The sequence below is a fragment of the Pelecanus crispus genome, chromosome 6, assembly GCF_030463565.1.
Source record: "Pelecanus crispus isolate bPelCri1 chromosome 6, bPelCri1.pri, whole genome shotgun sequence".
In the NCBI taxonomy this organism is placed as follows: Eukaryota; Metazoa; Chordata; class Aves; order Pelecaniformes; family Pelecanidae; genus Pelecanus; species Pelecanus crispus.
Genome location: NC_134648.1, coordinates 55,253,250 through 55,271,144, shown reverse-complemented (window position 1 = coordinate 55,271,144; position 17,895 = coordinate 55,253,250). Strand labels below are relative to the sequence as shown.

The 17,895-nt window shown below is 35.4% G+C and overlaps 1 protein-coding gene across 2 annotated transcripts in view; it reads left to right on the top strand.

Moving 5' to 3' along the window:
- Positions 1 to 17,603, top strand: part of RPS6KA5 (ribosomal protein S6 kinase A5) — an 88,388-nt gene extending 70,785 nt beyond the window's left edge. For both annotated transcript variants that reach the window (XM_075711945.1, XM_075711946.1), the window contains 10 exons: positions 302 to 452; positions 1,845 to 2,006; positions 3,187 to 3,312; positions 4,043 to 4,176; positions 7,359 to 7,452; positions 9,820 to 9,990; positions 13,465 to 13,656; positions 14,263 to 14,422; positions 15,402 to 15,565; positions 16,521 to 17,603. In XM_075711945.1, coding sequence (XP_075568060.1) covers positions 302 to 452; positions 1,845 to 2,006; positions 3,187 to 3,312; positions 4,043 to 4,176; positions 7,359 to 7,452; positions 9,820 to 9,990; positions 13,465 to 13,656; positions 14,263 to 14,422; positions 15,402 to 15,565; positions 16,521 to 16,760 — 1,594 coding nt within the window. In that variant the 3' untranslated portion in view covers positions 16,761 to 17,603. The remainder of the gene's footprint in view (positions 1 to 301; positions 453 to 1,844; positions 2,007 to 3,186; positions 3,313 to 4,042; positions 4,177 to 7,358; positions 7,453 to 9,819; positions 9,991 to 13,464; positions 13,657 to 14,262; positions 14,423 to 15,401; positions 15,566 to 16,520) is intronic.
- The last annotated feature ends 292 nt before the right edge of the window (positions 17,604 to 17,895 follow it).

The window sequence follows — 17,895 nt, the reverse complement described above, 5'->3', positions numbered from 1 at the left end:
ATGAGATTTCTTTTGAATAGTTATAGTAAGTTCACTGTGTATGAAACAAGAATTGTTTTTCTTTTGTGGATTAAGTTACATAATTTATCTCCTACAGATGTCGTGCTTCATGTCTACATTTCCTCAAACCTTTCCTAATTTAAAAAAAAAAAAAAAGTTAGTTTCACATTTGTCATCCTCCTGTCTTTGGGTCCAGTCAAAGTTTAAGTGAAATGTTAAATTCTACCATTAATACGGTAACTCTTTAACACTCAGCATGTTAAGTAATTACCAAATAATTGTTATTTTGTTTGTTTTACAGGAGAATATTAAAAAGTGAGCCACCTTATCCACAAGAAATGAGTGCACTGTCTAAAGATATAATTCAGCGTCTTTTGATGAAAGACCCCAAGAAGAGGCTAGGTTGTGGTCCCACTGATGCTGATGAAATCAAACAGCATCCCTTTTTCCAGGTAAAAGAAACAACAGAACTCCCCAGATAGCACTTACTCTACATTAGTGCCTTTGAAATCCAAGTCTAAAGAAATTCTGTTGGTTGTTAACAGAACAGCTTAGAGGTGTGTTAATTGCATGAATAATTGCATTGAATTTAATAAGAATATCCATGGGCTTATGTATATGGATTTTGTGCATGCTACAAGACGGGCATGATAGATTTTTAATACATTCTGTGTGTTCCTAAGTTACTTGAAGCAGCCAAAAGACAGACTACTCAAACCAGAAGGTTTAATGGAAGACACTTAAATTGTATGTTGTGTGTTGTTTTTTAAAAGAAAGTTTGCCACTAACATAATTAGTAAATTTTGAATATTGAGAAAATTCACCATTAGTGATAAATGCCTCTTCTGTATTTTCCTTTGCCTAATTAAATCTTTGGTTTTGTTTAGTAGATTTTAATTCTGTTCAGATTTCAGCATGTTAACATTTGGTTTCAAACAATGACGAAGATTGGATTTGCATACAACATTTGTACTGTTCCATCCATTGTGGTTAAAATTGTTTATGTGCTTTCTTTGAAAAAACTGAGTATGTATTTCTGGTGCTTCTGAAGTTAAATATATTTTTCATTAGTATAAATTTTGGAGTATTTAAAGTTGGTAGTATAAATTAAACCTTTCAAATAAATACTTTCAATGTAATTATCATAACATTCAGCATGGGCAATATCTTGTCATTTTAACTTCTGAATTTCTGTTCGTCCCTTCTGTATTTCCTTGATCTTATAAGAGAGTGTGACAAAGTAGAGTTAAACTTCCTTTATTCACTGTTTGATTTGGAAGATATGTTTTTTTTCCTCATACAACACTTTCTAATCTTGACTTCAGTTTCACTCCTTTATAGTAATAGGGCCATTTTCTCATAACTACCATATCCATACTTTCTACTTCTAGCCATGCATCCATGCATTTAAGTAAGAATCCAGAGGCATTATGCTCTCAGCTCTCTGGAAGCTGAGATTAATAATTAAGCACAGAAACCAGCAATGAAAAGTTGATACTGCGTGCATGCACTATGGCTTACAAAATATAAATGTTGTTTCTTCTAAAATAGAGGAAGAAATTTAAGGGCTGTCATGCTAATTGTTTGGCTTATCTCCACTGTTAAATTTCTTTGTGTTGATTTTTTTTTTTGTTAAACTGGATTCTGTCTACTTACAAAGAAGTATGATACTTCTTGCCTTTGCCTAAGCAAATTAGTAGGGCATAATTTGAATGCTTTTCATCTGCCTGTGGAAAATAGCAAATGGAGTTAGGACTGTTTGTTTCTGAACAAGTCTCTCTTTCCAATACCTGTTTCTGTTAAATTTTCGTTTGATTCAAACTTATTTTCCTGGTTTGGTTTAGAATATGAATTGGGATGATTTAGCTGCCAAAAAAGTATCAGCTCCATTTAAACCGGTAATCAGAGATGAATTGGATGTCAGTAATTTTGCAGAAGAGTTTACAGAAATGGATCCGACATATTCTCCTGCAGCAACTCCTCAGACTTCAGAAAGAATATTTCAGGTATTTTAAGAATTCACATTAATTTTAAAAAAATCATTTATTGAAGAATTCCACATGTATAGCTAGTTTGTTCAGCAAGTGCAAAATGAGAAAGGTGGAAATAGTCCTACTGCAAACATAAAATTCCATGTCTCTCCATTCCCAGCTGAATATCCTACGTGCTGGACTAAAGTCAGTCTGTCCTTTATTGATTCTTCATACCTTACGAGTCTTGTCATCTTGACTCCATCAGCCTGGGCTACCAGCTTCGACAACAGCAAAGTAGTTTGCCCATGTCCACACTATGCTCTAGTTGAGGTATTCCTTTGGGAAGTGGGAGCTAACTGCAGGGTTGAAGTAGGTCTTCCATGTCCTTTAGGAGTGCTCTAATTACTAGACTACTATATACAGATCAGTAACAAAGCTTTCCTTACCATCTCCTCCATGCTATTAAAGAATGATCCCTTCTTGGACTGCCCAGTCTGGTTGTCAAATGGGCAGAAACAGCTCATGAGCAGCCTTGAACTTGGTACCAAAGCTGCAGAGGTGAACAGCAGTTCAGATTGCTTCCTCTCCTCCACCTCCTTGTGCCTTGTCATTTTTTATTGGCTGTTTTTGAGCAGCTTAGTGTACAGGAATATAGCATCATATTTTGGAATTTTAGATTTGTAGTGACTGTAGCAAGCAATTTATGTGTGTCATAATACAATCTGATTCATCCTGCAGTGGTAGTCACAGCTGTTCTTGTTACGATACCCAAACTGGGCACATCATTAATGTGAAGCTTATTTTGTTTTGCCATATAAAATGGTTTGATGCTTATATCACAACAGAAAAACTATTTCATGCCTTAACTTAAAGATGTTCTGGGAAGCTAGCTAGTTTGAAGTATAAGCCTTTATCACTATTGCAAAACAATTGAAGCTGAGCCAGATTTTTAGCATTATTTACCAGCACTTTTGTATTATTGTTTTATCTATAACTGTGGAGAATCGTGTAACTAATTCCAGGAAGTTACCTGTTCACATTGAACAGAGTAATAGCTACCTACCAATGAGCCAGTTACAGTTTCTGTATTATGTTACGAAAATTCTGATTTCTTTGAAAAATTCTTCTGAAACTTCTAATGTTTTGTATGTAGTATGATAGTTTGCATGCAACAATTCAAGCCATGCCCTTCTCTGATGTCTTAATTTCATAGGGATATTCTTTCGTTGCACCTTCTATTTTGTTTAAACGCAATGCAGCTACAGTAGATCCTCTTCAGTTTTATATGGGGGATGAGCGGCCTGGAACTACAACTATTGCCAGAAGTGCTATGATGAAGGTAATAATAATATAAAGAGCTGAATTAATTCGGTTAACTTGGAACTGCATATAACTTTCAAAGCAGCAATCACAAGCTAGGCTAATGACTATTTTGTGATCTGTATTCATTTATCTGTTCTCTGTAATGGCTCCTCAGATGATCCAAGCATATAATTTGCATGTGGTACAGTTAAGAAGTGATTGAAGTTTAATCAGAAAAATGAGATGATTGTCTAGTTTTTCAGAACACTGAAGTATAGTAGTAATAGTAATTTGACTCCTGATGGTTTGTATTCAGCCAACCATTGTTGATATTTTTGAAGCTACTTTAGTTATAACAGAAGTCATTCTATGATGTATTTGCCCAAAAGTATGTATAGTTGTGTGAAGCCTTATAAGAACACATGCTATTGTGATGTCTTCAAACGAGTGCATAGTTTTGTGGATAAATGTATGTACAGCCATCTTTGATCCTGTTTGTCTGAATATTTTGTATCTTAAGCTATTGTAGTAGTAATGATTTATTTAGTGATTATGTTTGTTTAACGTAACATAACATTTACTTTTGATTGTTAGAATAAAGTTTATGCATATTATTAAATAGAAGTTAAGATTATGTTTTATCAAAAAGAGAACTCTTTTACAATTTTAAATGTAGATGAAAAATTCTCACGAAACTTTACTCTTTGTCTTTGACTGTGTATACTAAAAGTATTCTGCAGAACTAAATACAGACAGTTTCCTAACAGGACTCTCCATTTTATCATCATTATGAACTGGATCTGAAAGAGAAACCATTGGGAGAAGGAAGTTTTTCCATTTGTCGAAAGTGCTTACACAAGAAAACTAGCCAAGAGTATGCAGTAAAAATAATTAGCAAAAGGTATAAATATTCTATAAGACAATAAAAATATTTTCTTTGCTTACTGTGACCCATGGATTAGAATAATGTTGGCTACATTTTTGGAAGTGGAAAGATAACTTTAAAATAATTTCCTATTTGAAGAATCTACAGAAACTTATAGTAACTTTATGACCTTTAAAAGATTCTGAGAGTCTTTTGAAACAAAATGTTATTCTTGTTGGGGAGGACACAAGAAGAAATGTAAAGAGTACTTTTCTGGTTCCTAGTTGTATTCTACCCTAATTTCCCCTGATTTTCCTCCTAACTAGAGTAAGGTATAAGGCCCTCCTATCTTTACACTTAAGTGAACTGAATGTAGGCTTATGCTAGCTCCCTTTCCTAAGCAGCCCAATTGGTTTCCTAGGACATTGCTTTTAAGAAGGAATTGTAGTGCGGGTTGCCTCAGATCTAATTATTTGTGTGCGTGTAAAATGCAATTAGACTATGGAGTTGTAAGTTGCACTTGTTTCCTGGATGTTCTGGAAAGAACACCACAATGGAGGCAGTTGACTTGCTTTGTTTGTGGGGACCATCTGGTCCTCTTCCAGAACAGATACCTCTGGCAGTTTCTGCCCAGAAAGAAATTAAGAAAAGGGATTCTTTAAGGGGGAGGTGGATTTTTAGCTTCATTTTGCAGTGTACATTAGTGAATGTGTCCCTGCTGTGTTGTAGAATGTTGGCAGGAAAGGGAAAGTGTAAATGTTCTGCTATCAGAATGCTAGCTCACAGCGATCTCTTCTCCAAGACATTTGGCTGTACCTCTGTTTTTCCAGACTCCAGAAGTAACTGTCAACCAGACTTAAGTGTTTCATCACATCCTTTTTGGATAGGATAAGTTCAAGAATAAGACACCTAAATATAGGTGTCTGAGTCAGTTTTCTAAGGTCTGCTACGATTAATTGAGGCCTACTCAAAACTATTAGTGAAGTCTACAGAGGGACTCGAATGACCAGGCACTAGCAGTCGGATTCAGTAACTTAAACATAGGCATCTATGTAGTGCCATTTTAGCATCTGTTGGTGTCCTCTCTGTCCTCCAGTTCCCATCAATCTTGTGACTCCTACCTTTATGTAGATGTCTTCATGGCTGATGTCTTCCAGGCTCTCCTATGCTTAGGCCACTGAATCCTACTCTAGGTATGTATTTTACGGTGAACTAGTTCACCCTGTAAGATCCATTAACTGGAATTTCACTTGTTGTAGTGAGACCTTAGACAAGTAGTATGCAGTAAACACCTACACTGGGTATTTTAATTTGGAAATCTCTGACTTGTGTCTACATTCAAAAAATTTTTTTTTCTGTGGTGCATGCAGAGCTGCAGATCAGTACTCCCATCTCATCTTAAGCTAATGGATTTTTTGTTTCTGGATAATGGTGAGCAAACTAGTATTGACTTTTCCAGTAGAACTAGACTTACAGGAATTATGTCCTTAAATAATATTACTCACAGGTTCTTTTGCTCTTTCTCCTTCATCTTGGTGGACCAGGCTAAATGAAGGTAAGAAGTGCTCTGTATACAGAGATTTTTTTAGGATTGCAGGCTGTGAGCAGCCTCAGACCATGTTTGTGTAGTATTTAGAGGTAGCAGTAAACCCACACTCTGAATGGCTGGACACAAACCAGCCCTGAGTAAGAAATTGTTAAACTGTAAATAATATTGCTCTGAGGACCACACTAATAACTCTTGCTGAAAGGAAAAGTATAATAGGTTTCTAGTAACTTCTTTGCCTCGAAATCAGACAGTCTTTCACTCCTACCCATCAAAGGTGCCAAAAAAGTGAATCCTACACCTAGGCAAACCTTTTCATGATATGTGAGGTGAAAGCTCAGACCAAGAGTTCCTCTGTGGTGTTGCTTTGTTAGTAGTGCTGGACCTGCCTCAATCCAACAATTTGAGGTTTATCTGTGTGTCTGAAGGCCAATGAAACAGTGGAGTCCTGTAAACCTGCTTGAGTTACTGTTGTAGAGCTTCCCATTTGTTTTTCATGATATCGTCTCTTTAAAATCTGAGGTGGTAACTATTTATAGAGGGGAAATACTCAGAAAAGTCCACGCACACGTTCCAAAGGTTTGTGTTCATCATACTGAATGTTTTTCATCTGTTTCCTAGGTCTGCCTTCTCCTGATAGAAGTTTAGGGGGGAAAGACTATCTGAGTCAGTTTTTTTAATTTCTTAAGGACCTGTATCACTTTCAGTTTAAACAGCAGCAGCAGCAGAGATGCAGGTGGAACAGCTTAGTTAACTTGTTGATTGTATGAAGCCTGCAGAAAACCAGAATTCTCTTGCACAGAATTCTTACCATGGTTCTGGTCCTAATTAGGAAAAAAAAAAAATGCAGCCAAAAATTAAGGACACCTGTTGTGAGAAGAGATTCTATCTGTGTTATCCATAAGGCCATTTGGTCAGTACAGGATTAGCCTTTCTTGGAGAGAGTTTTGGCAAAAATTTTCAGGCATTATTTGCCCAAAATAAATCAATGTATGTATTTAGTGGAAAACAAAATGTTCTGCTCTGTCCCCATTCATGTAGTTTTTATAATGTTCACCACGTTCACTTTTTTTGGCTATATATTTCAGTACTTGAAAGAGAATTTGTGCGATTATTTTTGCTCTGGAGCTAGTCTCTTCTTTTCCATTTCAGATTTTCACAATGGCCTGTTTAGGGGTTCATTTGTATAAAACAGTTCATGTATAGATGATGTTACTCTTTTTTCTAGTAGGATCTCATAGTTTCCATACAGCTTTGGAAGTACTTACCTCCTATAAGAATGGAAAAGGATTGGGCCAATAATTTGAGTCTTCGAGATAAAGCTGAACTAACAAATATTTGTAGGAACAGAGGTGAAGTCAAATTGCCCTGGACTGAGGGAAAGGTTTGTTTTAGATAAAAACTATTCTAATAGTATCATTTCAGCTTTCGCTGTAGCAAGGTGCAGTTGCATCAAAAATATTGTTTGATTTGGGTGTAGTTTTTTTAATGTCCTAACTTGCAAGGTTATGTGGACAGTTTTGCTCTTACTCTGAATATGCTTTTAATTGTGTTCAAGCGGTTGTAATATTAAAAAATCAGGATTGCAAGTGATTAAAAAAATAGGTGTAACACTTAGAATTTGCAGTTTGCTCCGTAAAATTGGTACAAAATGACTGCTCAATTTTTGCAGAATGGAAGCCAACACCCAGAGAGAAATAACAGCTCTGAAACTCTGCGAAGGACACCCGAATGTAGTGAAGTTACATGAAGTTTATCATGACCAGGTATTTTGAAGAAACTATAATCAGCACTTGCCAAACACATTGCCATGTGTTTTCCCAAGACCTTTTAGGAGTTAAGTGTACTGTTATTGTGGAGGTAACTTTTTTCCTAGGGCTTTTGTCTAGTCAGTATAGAAGATGAAGCAGAAGTTCTGCATTCAAGGGAACTTGCAGTTACTCTAGCAAATCAAGAAAGTATTTGGAAGAATTAGTCCTGGATTCTGTTTCTGGTTCTGTCCTTGCTCTACTTTGTTAATCATCATACAATATATTCATGGCCCAGTTTCCATATCTATGATACTGAGGTGCCTAATCACCTTCTCTTGGGTTGTCATGAATCTTAAAATAATATTTGTGAAATAATTTGGAAGTCTTGCATATGAAGATGACATATCTAGCATTTTTTTCTTACATATTAGTAACTTAATAGAGATAACCAAATAGCTTGCCAAATTACTAAATGTGAAAGTACAGCCTCTATTTGAAAATATATTGAGATTAGTTTAGGGTTTATTTAGAGACCTTAGTTGTCATTTTCCTTAGTGTAATGCAAGCTCCACAGCATGTAATAAGCCATAATTTGATCTAACTTGGAGGTTGGCCCTGGTTTGAGCTATGGGTTTGGACCAGATGTCCTGCAGAGATCCCTTCCAACCTAAACTACTCTGTGATTTCAGTCTATGATTTTGTTACAGAACATGGACTTTCTGCCTCCCCACATATCTTAGTCTATCCCCAGCATGCTGTTTATACTTTGTTACAGAACATGGACTTTCTGCCTCCCCACATATCTTAGTCTATCCCCAGCATGCTGTTTATACGAGGACCAGCAGAGTGCTCATGTGGAGCACTTCTAAAATGAGCTGAGAGGATGAAAAATCTGTACTGTAATCTTTAATGATAAGGAAGCCTTTTTCTTGCATTTATGTACAGTATAAGTACATGTGTGTAGAACAGGACACTTTTTTCACCTTCCTATGCTCAGGAATATCTAAAAAAAAAGTTCTTCAGATTGCTCTACAACTGAATAGGCTCCTCTCAACCGGCCAAACCATTGTATTCTCAGTTGCTCATGGTAGCTCCCAGGCATTATCTTCCAGATTACTTAGGCGTAACATCCTGAAGACCAGACCTGATAAAAATTTTGTAGTTTTGATATTTCTGTGGCTTGTCTTAAAAAAAAAAAGTTCCAATTTTTAACTTACTCGAGTATTAGTCTGATCAAATTCTACGTTAGTAATCCAACTGTAGAGCATTGGGTTGCAGTTTCTTTTGGTGAGCCCCAAGAAGTTTTCTACCAGAGAAAAGTCTCTTTATCCTTTCTGACTTTCCTGTCAGCTATTCCCAAGACATAAAGAAAATTTGCGGAGAGGGTATCTTAGAAGCACTACTAGCAATGTGACTAGTAGACACCTTGTTTGTTCTAAGAAGTGATACTGCTTTCTGTCTGCATAGCTCTGCTTCTGTTCCTTGATATCTAAATACTGTGCACCTTCTGTTCCTGACTGTTTCTTTGAATTTCATCTTTTGACCTCTTCCCAGAACGTTTCTTTTTCTTTGCTTGTGAATATTACTTTTGTTGCTGTCATTCAGGGGAAGGAAATGCTAGAAGCCATCGCATACCTACATCCATTGCCTTTTGAGAGTGCTAACTTCACTTTCCTGTCCTGAGAAGTCTGCTGCTTGTTTAATGGCAAGACATTTCAATTGCAGTTGATTGTGTGTTAATGTTGTCTTATAATCAAGGAGTCACTGCTTACTGATTGTCTTGAAATCCACCATCTAAAGAACCATTAATTTTAATTTTAAAAATACTCTCTAATGTTTGGGAAGATGTCTATTGTGATTCTAATGATAGAGTAGCTTTGGCTACTACTCTGTAGGGAATGGAATCAGAGGAAGTTCTAGATAATCTTTGACTTCACAGTAAAGTTTCAGGGTGCTTTGTAAAGGATTTGGTAACATTAAATGGGTAACTCCTTATGCATATTAATAGAAATGTATCTGTACATCAGAACAAGCTTAAACAGCAAAAGTCTAGTTTTTTCCAACTTTATTTGTTAGCCTAAAGAAAGGCATTTCATCTCCCTACAAATTTATCTGTTTACATGGCGGCGTTGCATTTTGGTAAATAAATATGGGTGGACATGGGGAAGACATCAACATTCTTCAATCTCAGTGAGATTGATGAGGAAAAATGTCATCTTGAGATGCAATTTGGTGGTGCTTGTTGGCCTTCTGAATTGCTCTGAGCAGCAGGTTTTTTTCTTCAAATTTTGAGAACCTATCGGAATAGCACCTAGCTCCTGAATGAATGTTGGTTTGTAAAGTTAAATTTCTAACATCCCATATTTTTCTTTATTGTTTCAGCTTCACACATTTCTAGTAATGGAATTGCTGAAGGGAGGAGAGTTGCTTGAACGTATTCAGAAAAAGAAACATTTCAGTGAGACTGAAGCCAGTCATATTATGCGCAGACTTGTTTCAGCGGTGAGCCATATGCATGACGTAGGAGTAGTCCATAGAGATCTGAAACCTGAGGTATAGTGACTTGCTTATATATGTTTAGACATTAAGTAATTAAATATCTGGAATGTGACATGTTTCTGTTCCTCCAGCTTTTTCTACTTTATTCTACTTTTACTTATTTTTGATAAAATGTTACCACTTTTACTTAGCAAATCCTGTAGATGTTTTTCTGTTCATAGGTCAAAGTAACTGTTAGGAAACATTTTTAATTTTGTAAGCAATTTACACTCTAACTTGTTCAAAAACATTCTTTGCCTATTTGGGGACAGTTTTTACTAGTGGTAAGTATATATTTATCATATGGAAACAGTTCACAAGCAGAGTTGGGTATTATGCCTGTACGTTTCCACCTTTTGTTAGATCTTAATTCCCTCGGTAGGGCTTCTTTTGGAGGTAGCTGTGACACCCTTGCACTGTCTTCTGTCCCAGTTAAACACAAAATGAACCACAAACTAACACAGCCAACTAATAAAGATGTGTGATTTGAGTTCAGTGAGTTTAGTAGTTTCCCAAAAGAAACAATTATTTAATATATATTTTTCAAGAATTACTTGTTCTGGTATTTTTATTGTGTGGCAACATCTTGCCTTCTGGACAATTCAGTTTACTATGGTAAGGATGACCAATGGCTTTGTTCTGCTTCCTGGACTGAATATTTTGCTCCTTTTACTTTGCCAACAGTGGGCTTGGATATGTTTTAGTTTTAAAGAAAACTAGCCCAAGAATATGATGTTAATTCATCAGATAAGGATGTTATATTGTATTGGTGATTACAGTCATCATACCTCAGGAAATAGCTACTTCTTTTGTATCTGGAGTTTAAAATGATCCACCATTCCTACTGATGTTTCATCCTTTTGTAACATACCTTCTGTACATTACAAACTTACTTTGTTTATAGTAATTCCAATTCAACAGGTAAAGAAGTCTGCTAGGTGTTGGTATTAAACTGTTTTTGAAAATCAGTCCAAAATATATGTGTTTGAAAACGTCTCTGTACTGGAGTCTCTGTACTAAATAAACAGTGAAATAAAGAGGGGCTATTGTGAAATTCTAATGTCAGTTGAAAATGTGACTCTTGGAAAAAATTTCTCTGTTGACGTCATCAAGGAAAGAAAAAAGCTTTTGAAACAAGTCATTATTAAAAGGACAAAACCCAGAAATCCTTTCTCTCTTCCTATTCTCATCATTTTAGGCTTACTGCCATCTTGAATATAAAGGCCAGAATCTGTAAAGCAGAGCTTCAGCTGCATGGTAAATTAGGCAGTCTTCAATTCTACATGATGTTCAAGAACAGAAGTCTGGGAAGTCCAAGTAATGAAGGGTTAGCAAACAGCTTGCAGAATGCATTGCCTCCACAAAGTTGGACTTAACCAGCCTGTCTCCTTCCTGCTTGTTGTTTTGAAAGTTACTATTTTAGGTTCAGACATGAACTTAGTATGGGATATGCAGGCTTCCCAATATAGATACAGTTAGTGTACCTTTCTGTAAAAAGACATATAGGAGATTCTGTTGCTTTTCTGACAATTCCAGTCAGATTTGTTTGTTGTTCAACTTTGACATCTAATGTGATACTGATAAGTCTATTTTAAAGAATATGGCTGGTTACATGTCACTAAGGATGAGGCTTTTTTTAATTGCATGGACACAAAGACTCTTCTGTTTAAGCAATGGTAATTAGATCACATATATTGCTCTGCAAAATAGAGGAACAGTACTGGATAGGAAATAGAGAATTCACAGAAATAAAGAATTCGTGTAGCATATGTGAAAATTTGGAGCCTCTCAGTAAAGGATTTGAAGACTGTTTCTGTGAAGTGATCATTAATCTGTAAAGTGAGTTCTAAAGATCATAGAAAAAACATACCAAGGCAAAGATAATGCTGTTTATATAGCCTTCAAATCTATGTGGAATATAGCTTTAAGTGTGGGGTTTTGTGACATACGCTTTGTTTACCTAATCAACAAAGTAGTCTGAACCCAACTTAGGACATTTGGACTGTACCTTTCTGTACATAAGCAATTTCATTTCTGCCTTAGGAAAGGAGGTCTTTTTAAACCAATGTTGCTGCAGTTTTTTATTTACTTGTTGGCTGTATAACATCACCATGGCAAAAAGATGATTGTATTAATCACCTATCTTCATTGTATTAATATTTTTGCTGAAATTGGACTTCCTTCAGATTCATTCTGCACAACATTTTAATATGGAAAACTGACTTTTCTGATTGTGCATTAAGCTGTAACAGCAGTACAGAATGCAAAAAATACTGTTTTGTAGCAGCTATTCTCTTTTATCCATAATGAATGCTCTCAGATTCTCCTTATTGATCTGCTTGCAGTCTAGCAATCATTTTTCCCCTTCTTAATGAGTTTGCAATTAATTACTTTGTGTGGGTCATTCACCTTTTGTATTACAAAATTACATAGGGCTATAGGATTTCTAATATTGAGACTTTTTCTAGCATTGCATAGATTAAACAGCAAAGGCAACAGCAAAATTTTGATCTCCTCTCTTCTCTCAGAAGTTCAAGGGGGGGAGTAGAAATAATTTATAATTCATCTTGACCTTAACCAATTCTCCTAAGACTTAGCTTCACTCTTGTATCTTTCTTGACAAATGTCAATACTGAGGGAAAAGAAGAACAGATTATCTGAAATCTTTGGAACTGGTAACAACTTGTCTGTCTTCAAGTCTGAGATGCCACATTCCAGTCTGCAAAGCTGGAATTCTCAGGGACTACTGTATCAAAGTTTCTTTACCTTGGTGTTAGAGTAGGCCATTGGTTCGAGGTTGGACTGCTGTGTGACCTTCAGTGCTTGAATGTGGTTGGTCCCAGGTCTCTTCCAGAAAGCATGTCTATGCTGACTTTGAGATCCATGCCAGACAGCAGTCAGAACAACTACTGAGCTATTGGTGCACTTTCTAGTCTGCCATCCTTCACTTTCAAATTATTCTTTTGCATTACGCTGCTCATGGCAATGTGGCTTCAACATGTTACCACTTGAGGACCAAAGACTGTTCAGTGTTTGCATGCAACAGGAGTTCCACGCAACAAAGCTGTCATTTGCAACATGCCAGAAGGAACTAGAAGCTTAAGAAAATTTACTTTTGTTTGAGGAAGAAGACAATTCTTCATTTATGTTGATGTCTCTGCTTTTTTTCTTGTCAGCGTTCCCCAAGTTATTTCCCCCACTGTTCTCTGCTAAATACCCATTTTCATTAATAATCTCAGACAGAACTATCCTGACTTGCAGATATACAGGAGGCATATAAACACATCACATCTTCTTACATCCCAGAGTACTGTTATTTCTACCTTTCCATTTTTTTCCCCAGTGTCTCCCAGTTCCCCTTTTCTCTAGGTAATGGGGAGTTTTCTGTAGTAATAAATGTAGGGAAAAAAAAAAAAAACCAACCCACCCCTAAGTATTCTAACCAATTTTCTAACCAGTGCTGGTATTGATTTTGTCTTTGCTTTTCAGAATTTATTGTTTACAGATGAAACTGATAATTCAGAAATAAAAATAATTGATTTTGGCTTTGCTCGTTTAAAACCACCTGATAATCAGCCTCTTAAGACTCCATGCTTTACTCTTCATTATGCTGCCCCAGAGCTCTTGAATCACAATGGTTATGACGAATCTTGTGATCTGTGGAGTTTGGGGGTCATTTTGGTGAGTGATACAGGTTTTTAATTGTAACTTTATTGCATGTATTTATGTTTTGTTAAAATGCAAAGGATTTGACACAATTTCAGACTTGAATTGGGGAGATGCTGAATTCAAAGTGAGGTGAAAATACTGCTGCACAAATAATAGGTTCCAAAGACAGGTGTTTTCCAGGGGTGGAGATTTTTTTTTTCCTAAGCAGTAAATTAAATTCAACATTTCTGGGAATTGAAAAAATACTTGATACAGTCTGGTTCTTAGAGAGATATTCTTGTTAGGGAGATTTTACAGGCATCCATGTAATCTTCCTACAGTTTCAGTTCAGAGAATTAATTGGCCTGCATTCTGATTTACAGAAAATTAATTTCAATAGATAGAAACTGGGTAGAAATATCATTGTGTTTTGTTTATAGTTTCCTGAAACATCTGAATGTTTTTTCTAACAAGGACTCTAAAGAAGGTCGTGCATATTTTAAATTTTCTATAGCCCTGAAGTTATGCTAGTCAGCTTTATTGTATAGTGGTGATGCAAACAACAGCACTCCATATTTAGTAATAAGGTTGTCAGTAAATGTACTGTGTGTGTTAATACTACTTTTGTTCTCATGACAGTATACAATGCTGTCAGGACAGGTACCATTTCAGTCTCAAGACAAAAGTTTAACATGTACCAGTGCATTGGAAATTATGAAGAAAATTAAAAAGGGAGAATTTTCCTTTGAAGGAGAAGCTTGGAAAAATGTTTCTGCAGAGGCTAAAGAGTTAATTCAAGGTATGTATTCATGAATATTTCATGTACCTTATATTTTTATCTTGAAAGATAAAATTTAGAGAACTATACAATATCTGGATGCTGTGATCAGCATCAGAGTGCCTAACCTGACAGAGTAGTATCCACAGGTTGAGCTACTTATTGATGCCTAATACAAGTTACGGGTAAAGGTGGACACATCAGACTGGCATTACAAATTGCTTGTACACCTAGCAGAGAGCTTTCTAATGTAGTGAGATGCTGATAGAAGGTTAGCGGGGTTAGAAGTAACTGAAGACCTTCAGAAAAAATGAAGTCATTCTTTTAAAACATATTTAAAAGCAGAGTTTTTCTTTTATGTTATGTTTGCTTTTGTAAAAACACCAGGTTATGAGATAAATGTTTTAAAAGGTGAGCTTTTGCAGAAAATGAATGTATTACCATAATTTTTCCCTTGGGCTGTTTTTGTATGCATGTACCAAGACTACTGAGTATGTGTGAGCTGCTTTGTTCACATTTGCCATGCTTAGATTCCCCTTAAGCTTTTGAGCATCTAATGATGTTTGCAGCATGAGATAGACACCAATCTTAATTCTACTAAGATGGAGTTCTGAATTTCTGTAGAAGCAGGCTTGTAAGGAATTTTTCTGCCAAAAACGTAGGCATGTCCAGATTCAGACTTCAGTGGATCATGCAGAGAATCTGAGGCTTACTCTCTTGAAGTTCATCCTAGACAGGTTTTAAGTGAAGAAATAATTTGGTAGTTCTGAGTTCATGTGAAGAGAGATGTGAGTTATCAAACAGTTAACTAGCAGTGTCTTGCATTTGATGATTCTTCTGGAGATGAGTATTTATCTAGGATAAATACTGGTATACCTAGGATAAATATTGGTGTTACTTATGAAAGCAATGCATGAGGATTTTTAAAAAATAATTGCATTTTCTATTAAAAGAGGATAAATAGCTCACAACTTAAGAGAATGTAATATATTTCTATTAGGACTTCTAACAGTGGATCCAAACAAAAGAATTAAAATGTCCAGCCTAAGGTACAACGAATGGCTTCAGGATGGCAGCCAGCTGTCGTCCAACCCTCTAATGACTCCTGATAACTTAGGCTCTTCAGGAGCGGCGGTGCATACATATGTCAAAGCCACTTTTCATGTAAGTTCTGAGAAATCTTATGCCATGTGCTAAATTTTGTAATGTGTTAATCTAGATATTTGTATGTTTTCTCTTATTAAAAGTATGTTTTTGTCCTTATAATTCAGCGATTGCTTATAGCTGCAATTTCTTCCTCCATACCTAGCATGTATGATTGAGTGCAAGAAATTTATTCTTGCCTCATCATTCATATTTTCACTGATGACATTTATACTAATGGCATTTTGGGGACTGAGAGACAGCTGTTCATGAATAGCTATTATATATATTCTGTTTCTTAGCGAAATCTATTAAAAGATCTTAAAACTTTTATTAAAAAAACTGGAGAAACTTTCTATTTAACTTAAGTAACTGTTTGACTTTTTGTTCTTATGGTTATAAAATTGAGGTGAAATTCCTGGAACATATCTAGTTCATGTTTTTAATATCATGGATACTTTTTTTAATGGACTTGCTTGTCTACCATTGCATATTTAATAAAAATATTTGAACTGCAACTGTATTATACAAACATAGTGTTGATTCTCATGATGCCTTCTACAGAGAATAAATGGAAATTGAGATGCTTATTACCAAGAAGAGAAAAAGAAAGGAGTTATTACTTGGAGAGGCCCTGATGACGCAACATAATTTGGGCTGAAAGAAAAACTGTAATTTGACTAACTGTAGTTTCTGAAAATATAGTCTTAAATAGGTTTCAGGCTTAATAAAAATACTTCTAAATTAAAAAGAACAAGGAGGGGAAGATGCCAATTAATAATGTTATGTATTGGCTCTTAAATAAATGTAAGGGCTAGTAAAGTTATTATTACAGCTACAATAAGAATCAGTAGGGATCTGTCAAGAGATTACAGTTTATCTTACGACTTACCATAGAACATTCATAATAAGCCACAAGCCATAAAATGTCTTAAACCTCTTGAAAAGCTTAGAATTACCTTTTCTTTTTAAACAGGCCTTTAACAAGTACAAAAGGGAAGGTTTTTGTCTCCAGAATGTTGACAAGGCACCTCTTGCAAAGAGAAGGAAAATGAAAAAAACAAGTACAAGCACAGAGACACGTAGCAGCTCCAGTGAAAGTTCACATTCTTCTTCCTCTCATTCTCATGGTAAAACGACACCGACAAAGACACTGCAGCCAACAAACCCTACAGACAGCAATAACCCAGAAACCATCTTCCAGTTCTCTGACTGAAAAGCAGAGAATATCCTGTCTTGAAGATTTAAGTGGTTATAAACTTGGTAATACCTATACTGTCTTCTCCCACCCTTCCTCCCTGTGGCTTACAGGCTACAGGAATATGTCTGTCGCTTTAAAAATGTATTTCAGTCATACCTTTTTAGCTTTGTATTTCAATACATTTCTTTTTAGCATTAAGTTTGGTATCACTGGATATGGTATAATACTATTATACAACCAACATTGTATTCTCTTAGGGCTAAATTACTATTGTGCAGTCAAGCTCAAGGTAAGGAGCTGTGCTGCTCATGGTACAGCTTGGAGGAAGACTATTTCTCAGTGTCAGAATCTTCCTCCCAGTTTCTTCCCCACTGTTCAAAGAAAGGAAAGCTCTGTAAGACGTATTGAACTCTTGGATCTTCTGCTTTTACCCAGATCTGTGAAGAATGCCATAGAATTTGATTCTTCATGCATGTAAGGAATTATTGGTACAAGGCACCAAAGCAGTTTAGTACTTTAAGGCCTTTTAAATTTGTGGTTACATTCTATCCCATTTATTTGAATTTTAAGAGCAAAATGAAGTGTTATGGAACACTTTTTGAAAGTAGCTCCATATATCTTGTTCTAAACAACTGGCAATATAAGTCTTAGGTTGCGTTGGTTTTTTTTTTTAAATATATTTAATTTTTAAAAAAAACATCTAGAATAAAAGATGTCTGATAAGGTGAGGTGTCTAGTACTGTGATACAGTAATTTTTGTTTCTACTTTTTGAAGTTACTAACTTTAAAAATGTTTTACAGGTTCTAAAATGCAATGCTATAAGAGAAAGTGAAATTTCATATGGAATGCTTTGGAAGATGGTCACATGTTAAAATATATTTCAAGAATTAATTATAATTTATATTTTCTTTTTTTATTTACACAATAACTTTAAAATCCTAAGATTTTTTTAAAGATGCAAAAACTCCATTTCAACATTTGTTATTATAGGGTCCATACAAAATGTATACCAAGTTATTTGAATTTTGCATTGTGCAAATATGGCAGTTTAATAGTGACTGTAAAATACTAGAATATATGTTTTTCTTTTTTTGCACTTTATAACATCAAAAGGAGATGTTTTATAATAAAGTGCACTCAGATCTCCCT